Source organism: Acipenser ruthenus, chromosome 1, assembly GCF_902713425.1.
Source record: "Acipenser ruthenus chromosome 1, fAciRut3.2 maternal haplotype, whole genome shotgun sequence".
NCBI classification, from domain to species: domain Eukaryota; kingdom Metazoa; phylum Chordata; class Actinopteri; order Acipenseriformes; family Acipenseridae; genus Acipenser; species Acipenser ruthenus.
This window is the reverse complement of record NC_081189.1, coordinates 102,392,627-102,405,625: the sequence shown is the minus strand read 5'-3', so window position 1 is coordinate 102,405,625 and position 12,999 is coordinate 102,392,627. Positions and strand designations below refer to the sequence as shown.

The window sequence follows — 12,999 nt, the reverse complement described above, 5'->3', positions numbered from 1 at the left end:
GAAAGGACTTGTATCTCTTAAGAAAATAGTTTAAAGAAACAGTCCTAGAAACTTATTCCCAAGAGTGTGTCTGACCAACACATGAACATATTTTGTGGAGGTACAGCCAAGACTGCCAATTCTCAATTTAAGCCACTTCTGTCCAATTGGCTTATGTACTAGAGTGCACAGTATCCATTTCTCTCTATAGACCTAATATCTAAATGTTTTTGTTTTACTGTATGGTAATACACTTCCATTTTATAGTCTTGTAATGTTGTGGTTATTTAAAAAAAAAAAAAGAGCACTTAACAGTATGCTTGGGTTCATAAGTTTACCCTGATGTAATTTGGACTTTACACATTACATCAAATATTACACCGTGTAACAATTTTTTTTTTTTTTTTGGTTCCTGGGTAGTAAGTGTTATTTCCTAATTGCTTACGCCTCAAAAGTATAGAAAATGGCTATTATTCCCCACAAACTTTGCTTTTGTGACCAGGACAGTGATATTTTGAAATGTACCTATTTTCCAGAACATTCCAGATAGATTCAGTGCTGAGTAAACTTGGAGTAACTTCTAGAACTTTCCAGTAATATAAATAGTAGTATAAATACAGGGGCCTTAAGCCCACCAGTTCAGTTTAGTTCCAGCTGCCTAAGTGGATACATATCTGCATTTTTCTGAGATGGCATCAAGGTCATAGAAGACTTCAGAATGGTGGCATTCCTGATGGGTGTCCAAGGCGGTTTTACCAAGTTTCCCTGCTATCTTTGCCTTTGGGACAGCAGGGACACCAAGGCGCACTACCACAGGAGGGACTGGCTACAGCAGACCGAGTTCTCTGTGGGGAGGAACAATGTCAAGTGGGAGCCACTGGTGGACCCCCGGAAGGTGCTGATGCCACCACTGCACATCAAATTGGGCCTTATGAAACAATTTGTCAGAGCTCTAGATAAGGAGTCGGCAGTCTTCAAGTACCTTCAAGACTTCTTCCCTAAGCTGTCTGAGGTAAAGGTCAAAGCCGGTGTCTTCGTCGGACCACAGATAAAGAAGATCCTGGAGTGCAATGAATTCCCCAAGAAGCTCACTAGTAAGGAGAAAGCGGCTTGGAACAGCTTTGTCGCAGTGGTTCAGGGCTTCCTGGGCAATCACAAGGCCGAAAACTATGTGGAGCTGGTTGAGACTCTGGTGAAGAACTACGGCACAATGGGTTGTAGGATGTCCTTCAAAGACTTGATGCTCATCTTGATAAATTCAAGGAGAACATGGGAGCGTACTCGGAGGAGCAAGGCGAGCGCTTCCACCAGGATATACTGGACTTTGAATGCTGCTACCAAGGACAGTATAACGAGAACATGATGGGAGACTACATTTGGGGGCTGATTCGTGAAAGTGATTTACAGTATAATCGTAAATCTCGAAAAACTACTCACTTCTAAATCTTTTGCAGTCATTTTTGTATTACTTTAGTATAAATACATGTTAATTTGGATTCATATGTTGTTTTTTTCTGACTTTATGTGAACGAAAAGACACAAATTCGCCCGTTTTCTCACTGGAAATAGGTAAATTTCAAAATATCACTGTCCTGGTCACAAAAGCAAAGTTTGTGGGGAATAATAGCCATTTTCTATAGTTTTGAGGCATAAGCAATTAGGAAATAACACTTACTACCCAGGAACAAAAATTGTGTTACATAGTGTTAACTTCAGTTAAACATCCTCTGTCAGTGTGAACAGCAGTAGGAAGCTGAACAACAAATGTTTACAGGGGAATATGTATATAGCTGTACAATATGAATTTCAGGAGGCCAACAATTACAGAACAATGACAAGTATTATACATTTAAAGATACCGTGCTTTTTATTGAAAATACAGTCATGAGAACTTTTAAAACATATACACATTGCAAAAGAACTGCACTTGAAACCTGCATATCCCATTCTGATCAGCGGCATTTTTAAACCACTGAAGCACGTGTCCTCAACATCAGGTATTGAGCAAATTGGGAACCCTGACGACTTGCATCCACAGTTTGCTATTCACAGGCCTGCAGCAACACCTTTCTTTTTCTTGTATGGTGGTGCATTATTCACCACTTGTCTGCAAGGATAGTGCACATTTTTGCGCTGCTTCATAGAGATGGCATTGATGCGTGAGCACTATGGCAACTCAAAATGCATCATAAGATCAATTCAGTAGTTCGGGACAAACACCAATCACAAAATGTTTTAGTACAAATATTTATTGTAGAGAATGCGGAGTATGCGATTTAACAGAAAAGTATGCTGTATATACACATTCATTTGGCATCAAACCTAACTTGGTTTGAGGGTTCGCTGCCTGGCCAACTGGACGAGGCTGAGACCCCCAAAAAGAACAAGCCGGTCTCAATGCCACAATTAGAATTGAATATAGCCCACTTGAAGGTTTAGCCAACCTTTAACAAATGATCATCAGCACGCAGGAGAGGAAAACAAAACCCATTTTTGGGAAATAAACCTCTGGGAATCCATGGCTGATTCGATTGCCCTTCCTCCAGGCAGGCTACTAACACTTAAGAGCACATTTCTGTAAAAGCATTTTTTAGGCTCCATAATATTTGTTATAATGTAAACTTGGTAAGCACTGGAGGATCAACAACCTAACCGTTTGATAAGAGAGTCTGGAACTCAGTGGAAAAAAGCTGCTACGATTCTGAAGGAAGGACCGGAAAACTGCTGAAAAGGTGAAAAGGTGAAAGAACAAATGTTGGGTGACGATTGTTCAGTTTTCGTTAATAAACAGCGGGCCTGAGGGTGATGCGCCCTGAGAAAGATGGAGATGGACAAGAGAGAAAGGGGTCATATGGGCCAACATGGGAGTTTAATTTATAAACAAATTGAAAAGCTTTCTCTAATCTTCCTGGTCTGTTTTACTTCTTTTGAGCAGGAAGGAAAGGGTATCAGATGAGGGGATTGCTAGGTCAGAGATTAAGGGGTGAATCTGGGGGTTGAATTTGAGAGCGATGTAGACTCCCAGCACCTATGGGAACCCAAGAAGGCTAAGAGAAAGAGCTGTAAGGTTTTATCTAAAACAGGCAGGAGTAGCTGGAGCAGATGAGAGGCACCAAGAGAGTACGTTGATGGCAATAGGTAGGCAAGCAGGAGGAGAAAGAGATTCTGATAGTTGAAGCCCTTTCAGGATTAGTGAAATTTGTGAATTGCAGAGTGTAGAGCTGGGACACCGAAATTGAGTTGAGTTTGTAGAAAAACTTGATGCCGGAAATTCAAATCTTATAGCTCTGTTCTTAAGGGACATAAAATAGGATGACGCTACGGGCACTGAAAATGATGGAAAGGAATGTTGAATGCAAAGTGAAATTTTAAAGCAATTCCAGGATGACCAGTACATTTGCAGTGAGCGGGGAGTGATGCTGAGAAGAGTTGTTTCTTGAGCCTGCAGAAATCAGGGAATGTAGCAGGTGGCTCACATGAATGTCAGGTCTGAAAAATGAGGAATCTGAGTTTGCAGGAGGTCATCTTCAGAAGCCAATGCTCTGAATCTCTGCGTTTGGAAACAAGAAAGAGAATCGATTATATTCATGTGGCCGAGAATGTGTTGAGCTCTGAAAATGAACTGATGAGTAACAGATAAACAGGTAATCCTTCTGAATATTCTCATTATATGGTGGGAGAATGAACGATCTTGTTAAAGATTTAGACTGTAGGTGAATTATGTAAGTGGAGAAGAATGGATTTTGAGCCCAGGAAGACCCCCAAAAGGAGTGTGGCTACAGCAAATGGACACATTTTGCGCAATGACGAGGAGTGATCGGTTATAGGAATAATGCTGAATTCGTTGGGCCATGGAGCAGAAAACCAAACCATTTTCCCTTGTAGAATCCTCCAAAGCCAAGAGAGGGAGCTGCATCTTTGAACGGCTGAAAGTCTTTGTGCAGCAGGAGACAGTTGTCGTAAAAGAAAGTACTGCCATTCCTTTCTTTTAGTAGGAGCTCCCACAGGCGGAGTTCCTTGCGAAAAAAAGGAACCAAACCATGAGTATGACATCATTGAGGGAATCGACAGAAAGGATCAAAAAGAGAGAAGGTAGGAGATAAAAGCTCTGCCTCGAGGATTTATCCTCATTGCGTGCAAATTGCAAAGCATATGACATGGTTTATTTAAATTTCCAGAAAGCTTTTGACAAAGTCCCACATAAAAGATTAATTTCTCATATTGAACGCAGTAGGGATTCGATGAAATGCATGCACGTGGATTAGGGAGTAGTTAACATGTAGAAAACAGAAGGCCTCCAGAGTATGCAGTATTGCGGCCCTGACTGATATTCAAAAAAATGGGAACGGTTTTGAAAGTGTTTGAATAAACTGCAGATAAGCTGAAAGAAGAAAAGCATCTCACAGAGAAGAGACCACTATGGGGTCATGCTGGACACCCATGGCGGCCAGGGAGGTCACTGCAGGGGCCTGCTGAATGCCTGCAGTGAGGGGAGGGTAACCTAAAGGTTACATTTGGAAGACCGCGGAGGTAAGGAATAGAAGGGGCTGTGGGGCCCTGTTGAAGCTCACAGCTGGTAGAAAACCATTTGACAGAGAAGGGAGCACTATGGGGGCCTGCTGGACGCCCATAGTGGCCAGCGAGGTCACTGCAGGGGCCTGCAGTGAGGAGAGGTAACCTGAAAGGTTATATTTGGAGGTGAAGGGAGCACTATGGGGGCCTGCTGGACGCCCATAGTGGCCAGCGAGGTCACTGCAGGGGCCTGCAGTGATGGAGGGTGGGGAACGCGGGAGCAGCCGCTCCCAACTGTAATTACTGATAAGAGGAGACATCAAAATGGAGCAAGGTAACCAGTGGTGTACTACAGGGATCAGTATTAGGTCCTCTGCTATTCCTAATCTACATAATGATTTAGATTATGGCATAGTAAGCAGACTTGATAAATTTGCACACGACACAAAAATAGGAGGAGTGGCAAACACTGTTGCAGCAGCGAAGGTCATTCAAAATGATCTAGACAGCATTCAGAACTGGGCAGACACATGGCAAATGACATTTAATCGAGAAGTGTAAAGTACTGCACACAGGCAAGAAAAATGTGCGTTATAAATATCATATGGAAGATACTGAAATTGAAGGAATCTTTGAAAAAGACCTAGGAGTTTATGTTGACTCAGATATGTCTTCACCTAGACAATGTGGGGAAGCTGTAAAAGGCCAACAAGATGCTCGGATATATTGTGAAAAGTTTTGAATTTAAAATCAAGGGAAGTAATGTTAAAAATGTACAAAGCATTAGTAAGACCTCACCTAGAATATTGTGTTCAGTTCTGGACACTTCATTAAAAAAAAAAAAGGATATTGCTGCTCCAGAAAAAGTGCAAAGAACAGCGACCAGAATTGTCCCGGATTTAAAAGGCATGTCGTATGCAGACAGGCCAAAAGAAATGAAGCTATTCAGACTTGAACAAAGACTACGCGGTGATCTGATTCAAGCATTCAAAATCCTAAAAGGTATTGACAAAGTCAACCCAGGAGACTTTTTGAACCAGGACCAGGGGTCACAAATGGAAATTAGACAAAGGGGCATTCAGAACAGAAAATAGGAGGCACTTTTTTTTTTTTTTTTTTTTTTTTTTTACACAGAGAATTGTGAGGGTATGGAACCAACTCCCCAGTAATGTTGTTGAAGCCAACACCCTGGGATCCTTCAAGAAGCTTCTTGATGATACTCCGAGATCAATAAGCTACTAACAACCAAACGAGCAAGATGGGCTGAATGGCCTCCTCTTGTTTGCAAATCCTCCCATGCTCCCATGTAGTTTAAATGGCCTAGGAGGGACAGAAGATTGCGTTTAGTAGGGGGGGGGGACCGGACCGGACAGAAAAGTGGAAATATAAAAAATACAATCCCCTGAGGACAGGCTCAATGGGCATGATTTTAAATGTGTTTGATATATTGGCTTTAGCCAGTCATGCGTTTTTCCCAGCAATTTTGATTAAGAATATGGCGTGGTCGATTTGCATATTGCAGGGAGCAATCTTCATGAGGGACTGTTGATGCTGGGTGTGGTGGAGTTACGGTGAGCGGAAATGAAGGAAGTTACAGGCGGAATAGCACAGGTTCCTTCAATGAAGTTATTACAAATCTGGCAAAACAATCTCTGGATACAAATGCTCAAAACTGCCGATGAGCAAAAAGAAAAGCATTTCACAGAGAAAGAATCACTATGAGGGCCTGCTGGACGCCCATAGTGGCCAAAGATGTCACTGCAGGGGCCTGCTGGACGCCTGCAGTGAGGGAAGGGAACCAGAAAGGTTATAGTTAGAGATGAAGGGAGCACTATGGTGGCCTGCTGGACGCCCATAGTGGCCAAAGAGATCACTGCAGGGGCCTGCTGGACGCCTGCAGTGAGGGAAGGGAACCAGAAAGGTTATAGTTGGAGGTGAAGGGAGCACTATGGGGGCCTGCTGGACGCCCATAGTGGCCAAAGAGGTCGTTGCAGGGGCCTGCTGGACGCCTGCAGTGAGGGAAGGGAACCAGAAAGGTTATATTTGGAGGTGAAGGGAGCACTATGGGGGCCTGCTGGACGCCCATAGTGGCCAAAGAGATCACTGCAGGGGCCTGCTGGACGCCTGCAGTGATGAGGGGGTGTAACCAGAAAGGTTACAGATGCATATTATACAACAGTGGAGGGTGTCAAAACCCCAGGACAGATCGCGGGAGCAGCCGCTCCTAACTGTAAAAACAAATCTCTGGAAACAAATGCTCAAAACTGCTGAAGCGCAGAAAGAAAAGCATTTCACATAGAAAGGATCACTATGAGGGCCTGCTGGACGCCCATAGTGGCCAAAGAGGTCACTGCAGGGGCCTGCTGGACGCCTGCAGTGAGGGGAGGTAACCTGAAAGGTTATAGTTGGAGCCAGAATGCTCAGGAACTGCTAAATGAGCCTTTGATTGACAGGTGCGATGGTCCTGCTTTCGGATTTTTCCGGTAGTAGAAGCGCTTCGTGGAGATGCAGTCGGTGCGGGCGAGGTGTTTCAAGTCCGCTTATAATACGCGGAAATTGGGCTAGCTTCTTGAGTCGTGGGTTGGAATTTGTAAAAACACCCATACTGACATGGGTTGGGCTTGTTTTGTTGTGATACTTGGCAACACTGGGTAAAGCAACGATCAGTGCTGACGTCATAGCGCCTGCGACGGGAAGGATGAAATAAAGTAAACTAATTCTCCTTACGTGCTGTAGATTTGAATGGGATGTTGTTGCTACGAAGATAAAGCTGGAGCCGGGAGATCGTCCAGTCTCTGATGTAAGGAGTTGCGGAGGAACGAGTGGCCAGGCGGGAGCCACAGCAGACAGGAGAAGCAGACATCTGGGCAGAGAAGTTTGGAGTGGTAATACCGCCGACCGAAGTTGTGGTGGAGTTGGCCCGGGAAGGGCTGGTTGAACTGGTTGCGTGGATCTCGGCTCCGGGGAAACAGCAAACAGATCATCATACGTCGAAACGGAATAATCCAGAATGCAGCCCATGATGCGTGCATGTACGATGAAATCAAAACGCAACTGAGAGATAAGTGAAGAGGGTATTTATAGTGCTAACAATTTAAATTAGCTAATGTGTAAATTGAATGATTCAATTTGGTGATGCGGAGATTGGTGTCTGACCCTCCTCCCGAACTTTAATTATAAATTTCATTAGTCCCAAAACAGCACTAAATAAAAAATATATATATATTGCAGCAGTAACCTTAAGATATTAGATGTAAGCATGTAATTATATTGTGCGTTTAGTTAATTGCTTTACATACAGTCAGCACTCACATATCCGACCCTATACAATTTTGACTTCAGTGACGGTTAAAAGAGTGTGACACATAGCTGATAATTTTGGCCCATTCCAACCCTTGTCCGTTTTTCAGGGAACACAAAAAAGATGTCAAAAATACATAGCTGAAAGTTTTAAAATAAGTAGGCTTCCAATTAGATGTACTGTAGTTGGTTTTGTTGGTACAGTACTATATTCAGGCAGAACTCTTCATAGTATTATAGCACATTCATTTTTGTTTTCAGTAAACTAAATTATTTAGGTGACCAATGTTATATTGTTTTCAGTGCAAACAAATTATATTGAAGAGATTCAGGGAGCTCAGCAAAATCAAATAACATATTTTTCAACAATGCAGTTTTAGAAATGTATTTCTACAGTGCTTAAAAAATGCATTTTAAAGTAGTAAAGAGGAAGGCTTGCTAAAAGCCAAATAATGTTGTTTATCATGCAGACATTATTTATTCCTTATAAAACTTAATGCGAAAGAGGACAAAAAAAATGTGGTCGACCATGGTTGCAGTTGGATTTGTGTGTGGGTGTGTGTTTATGCTACAACCTAACTCCCTTCTAATTTCTTATTCTTACTATGATTGGCTGCAAAGATAACAGGGCTAACCAATGATCGGATAATGTTTTGTTAGGTGGGTTTTTATTGTGCAGTTCCCTAGTAACTGTAATATTACTTGTGTAATAGAAAATAAAAAATGCCTCGTTGTTAATATCTCCGAGTCACGGAGTCCGTCATACAAGGTCGTGTCAGAGTCTTTTGCTGCCGAATCCAAGTCACGGAAAATGCGACTCGAGTCCAATCAATATTATATATATATATATATATATATATATATATATATATATATATATATATATATATATATATATATATATATATATATATATATACACACACACACACATAGTAAATGAGCCGCACCCACTCGTAGTTCGTTGCCCCTTTAAAACACCGACCCGGGACACAGAAATGGAGTTTAAAGCACTGACGAGCTATTTTTAATAAACATAAAAACCAAATAAAACACAAAAATAAACACCTAGCTCTTGTTCGAGCACTAACTAATATACAGACAGGAACTTAAACTAACCCACAGGACGGCTAAGCCGTTTACCTGCCCAACAACAAAACACTCTGTTCGGTAGACTTACTTTTACTGTCCTTTTCACAACTGCTTGGAAACAGAGCACTCCTTCTCCTCAACAGCCCTGAGCCAACTGACTGCACTCCTTAAATACCCTGCACCTGGTTCTAATTTAACAATAACTACCAGGTGCAGGGGATAATTAATAATAAAACAATTAACAAAACTACTATTAAACAATAAAGCAAAACAATACAATTAGGCCAACAAAAATGTGCCTACGCACATGTGTTTCTGCAGGGAGGATTTAACCCCCTCCCTGCTGTCTTACAATATATATATATAATATGTATGCTCAATTTTGTTTTAAAAATGGGTCACCTAACTGTCTCCATTAGCATGAGCAAACCCATATGAATCTACCCATTTACAGCTTGTTTTAGGTAACTTTTATAAAAAGTAAAAGCTCCTAATGTTTTTACAATTTTTCTTTAAGTAGCAACAACTGTGACGCAATCTGGGAGGGATTCCAGAATTCATTCCTTGGTAAGGACCCGTGCAAAGTCAATGTGGAAGACTATGACCCGTTTATCAGAACAGTGCAGCAGGATATACCTTGTAATAAGGTGTGTGCTTACATTCATTCAGTCATATGGCTTCTTGGCTGCATTTCAAACATTTCAAACAGATATATCCCTTATGACTATTCATATAAAGCTGTTGTAACTCAAACTGCTCTCACATTGATTTACAATGGGAGAAAGGTAATATGTTACACAAATACACCCAGTCTTCAAGAAGCAGCTGTTATAGAAGTCAGTTGTCCCTGGTTTGAACTGGCTGGAATTGTCTAATCACTTTGCAGCGTATTGTTGTATTTAGCACTGACTTTGATATTCACTCCTCTAAGGGGTTCAAAGAAAGTATATCTGTGTAGCTCAGTTGTTTTGAGTGAAGTTAGAGTACATTGCTTTACAAGGAAGTTAGTTCATTGAGTTACTGGTAGCAAGCTTTTAAAATAGTGGTTGTAAGCAAGTTGGTGTACAGTACAGGCTGTAAGGTGCAGTCTGCAGGCTTTGAGACCCATTCTGCTTTGCTGCTTGACTTATGATCTGGGATGGTATTTACATGAGTGTGTCACCAGTAGCTTGTGTTAGTGTGTGTTTGTGTGCATGCCAGCATATTGTTTGCGAGACTATATCATCAGGGATATTGTTAAGTCACTGTGCTACTCTGTTGTATTTTTTGTTTGTATTTTAAAGTCCCTGTTCTGGAGCAAGACAAGTCAGATAGCTCACGACTTCACTAAAGCTACAAAGTGTTTCATGACTTTGGAAGACACTCTTCTTGGGCACATGATGGATGGCCTGAAGTGGTGTGGCCAACTACACAGTAAAGGTATTATTATTTTAAATGACTGACTAAAGAAAATATGATTTTAATGCAATGTAGGTGGTGTTGATTTTTGAATTGTATAACTCATGGCATGTATTATGGCAGAATATTCCTCCCAAGAGGTTCCAAGGTGACCAGAAAAACTGGTTTCCTAGTAACATGTTTCTCATAGCAGTAGTACATTCTGCAAACTAGTTGCCCAACAACTACGCCAAACCAATACCCTGTAAGAGCTTCTGTTGTGCCTCAATTGCTTCAACTTTAATAGAGAATATTACACAACACCCTCAGACCCATTTTTCTGTCACTTCCTACTTATATCGTTTTACAAATACTGGATAGTTTTTGTCTTCAACAAAACTGTGAGAATCTCCTGTATTTCGCAATAGATATTAAGAGCCTCTATAAAATTATATTGAACAATGATGGCTTAAATGCACTGCATTTCTAAAATAAACGTGCTCCAAGAACCCTCACTATGCTGTTAAAACTTGCCAGAACTTGTCTAAATTCCTTCAACTTCAATAGAAAAGTCGACACTGAAGTAAGAGGTGTCCACAGGGAAACCAAAATGGGACCATATTTTGCTTGCTTGTTCGTAGGATGGATTGAGAAAATCGTTTTTTTTTGTTTTACAACAGTACCAGGGGAAAACACCTGACTTATTTCTGAGATGTATTGATGACATCTTTGGTATTTTCAGCAACACCGGTGAAGAATTAGAAAACTTCATTCAGTTTGTTGCCAAAATCCACCCCACACTGGAATACACATGGAACATGTAAATTCCAGCATTACTACCCCCACCATCCACTGTAGATACAGACTCTTGCACAGACAGTGCCTTGCATAAGTATTCACCCCCCTTGGACTTTTCCGCATTTTGTAGTGTTACAACCTGGAATTAAAATGGATTAAATTGGGATTTTTACCATTTGATTTACACAACATACTTAACACTTTGAAGGTGCAAAATATTTTTTATTGTGACACAAAAGTTAATTAAAAAAAAAAAAAAGACATTTGTTGGTTGCATAAGTATTCCCCCCCCTGAGTCAATACTTGGTAGAAGCACCTTTGGCAGCAATTACAGCTGTGAGTCTTTTTGGGTAAGTCTCTACCAGCTTTGCACATCTGTATCCTGCAATTTTTGCCCATTCTTCTTGGCAAAATTGCTCAAGCTCTGTCAAGTTGGATGGGGACCGTTGGTGAACAGCAATTTTCAAGTCTTGCCACAGATTCTCAATCGGATTGAGGTCTGGGCTTTGACTGGGCCATTCTAAGACATTCAGATTCTTGTTTTTAAACCACTCCAGTGTAGCTTTGGCTGTGTGTTTAGGGTCATTGTCTTGCTGGAAGGTGAACCTCCGCCCCAGTCCCAGGTCTCTTGCAGACTGAAACAGGTTTTCCTCTAGAATTTCCCTGTATTTGGCTCCATCCATCTTGCCCTCAATCCTGACCAGTTTCCCAGTCCCTGCCAATGAAAAGCATCCCCATAACATGATGCTGCCACCACCATGCTTCACCGTGGGGATGGTGTTCTCAGGGTGATGAGCAGTGTTGGCTTTGCACCACACATAGCGTTTTGCGCTAAGGCCAAAAAGTTCAATTTTGGTCTTATCAGACCAGAGAACCTTTTTCCACATGTTTGCTATGTCTCCCACATGCCTTTTGGCAAAATCCAAACGGGATTTGATATGGGTTTTTTTCAGCAATGGCTTTCTTCTCGCCACTCTTCCATAAAGCCCAGCTTTGTGGAGCGTCCAGGTTATAGTTGTCCCATGGACAGTTTCTTCCATCTCAGCTGTGGATCTCTCCAGCTCCTTCAGAGTTACCATTGGCCACTTGGTTGCTTCTCTGACTAATGCCCTCTTTACCTGGTCACTGAGTTTTGGTGGACGGCCTTCTCTAGGCAGAGTCGCGGTTGTGCCATATTCTTTCCATTTTTTAATAATGGATTTAACAGTGCTCCAGGGGATGTTCAAAGTTTGGGATATTTTTTTATAACCCAACCCTGATTGGTGCTTCTCCAGAAATTTATTTGCACCAGAGCTTATTTAGGGGTGTCACAGCAAAGGGGGTGAATACTTATGCAATCAAGACTTTTCAATTTTTTATTTGTAAATAATTTTGAAAAATATGTAGATTTTTTTTCCCCACTTCGACATTATGGACTATTTTGTGTAGATCAGTGACAAAAAATCCTAATTAAATCCATTTTAATTCCAGGTTGTAACACTACAAAATGTGGAAAAGTCCAAGGGGGGTGAATACTTATGCAAGGCACTGTATCTGAGATTTTACTCATCACAGCTTGCCATGATTCTATCCCCTATTCACTGCAGATACGCAATTTTGATGATGGAGATTTTAGTACCAAGACCAGTAAAATGTGCACGTTTTTCTCCAATTGTGGGTTCTCAGATCAGATTCTTACTGAAGGTTATACTTGTATTCTAGTATACACTACTTCAAAAAATGAAAGGAGCAACATTTCAAATATATATATATATATATATATATATATATATATATATATATATATATATTTTTTTTTTTTTTTTTTTTCAAATCACAATTAATAACAAGAATCACATTTGAGTGTCTCAAGTGAGCACAACTGTATGGAAATCAAAATGCTCTGGTCTCTGGAGATATGAATGTGTCAGTATTGAGTATGGGCTTCCCTAGCATTGATTC

The 12,999-nt window shown here is 41.1% G+C and overlaps 1 protein-coding gene across 2 annotated transcripts in view; it reads left to right on the top strand.

Moving 5' to 3' along the window:
• Positions 1-12,999, top strand: part of LOC117421343 (ADP-ribosyl cyclase/cyclic ADP-ribose hydrolase 1-like) — a 41,860-nt gene that overhangs the window by 10,888 nt on the left and 17,973 nt on the right. The window contains exons 2-3 of one of the 2 annotated variants that reach the window (XM_034035637.3): positions 9,404-9,530; positions 10,167-10,302. In XM_034035637.3, the coding sequence (XP_033891528.3) occupies positions 9,404-9,530; positions 10,167-10,302 (263 nt within the window). Of the gene's footprint in view, positions 1-9,400; positions 9,531-10,166; positions 10,303-12,999 lie in introns of both variants that reach the window. The other variant, XM_034035636.3, reaches the window with a different exon arrangement.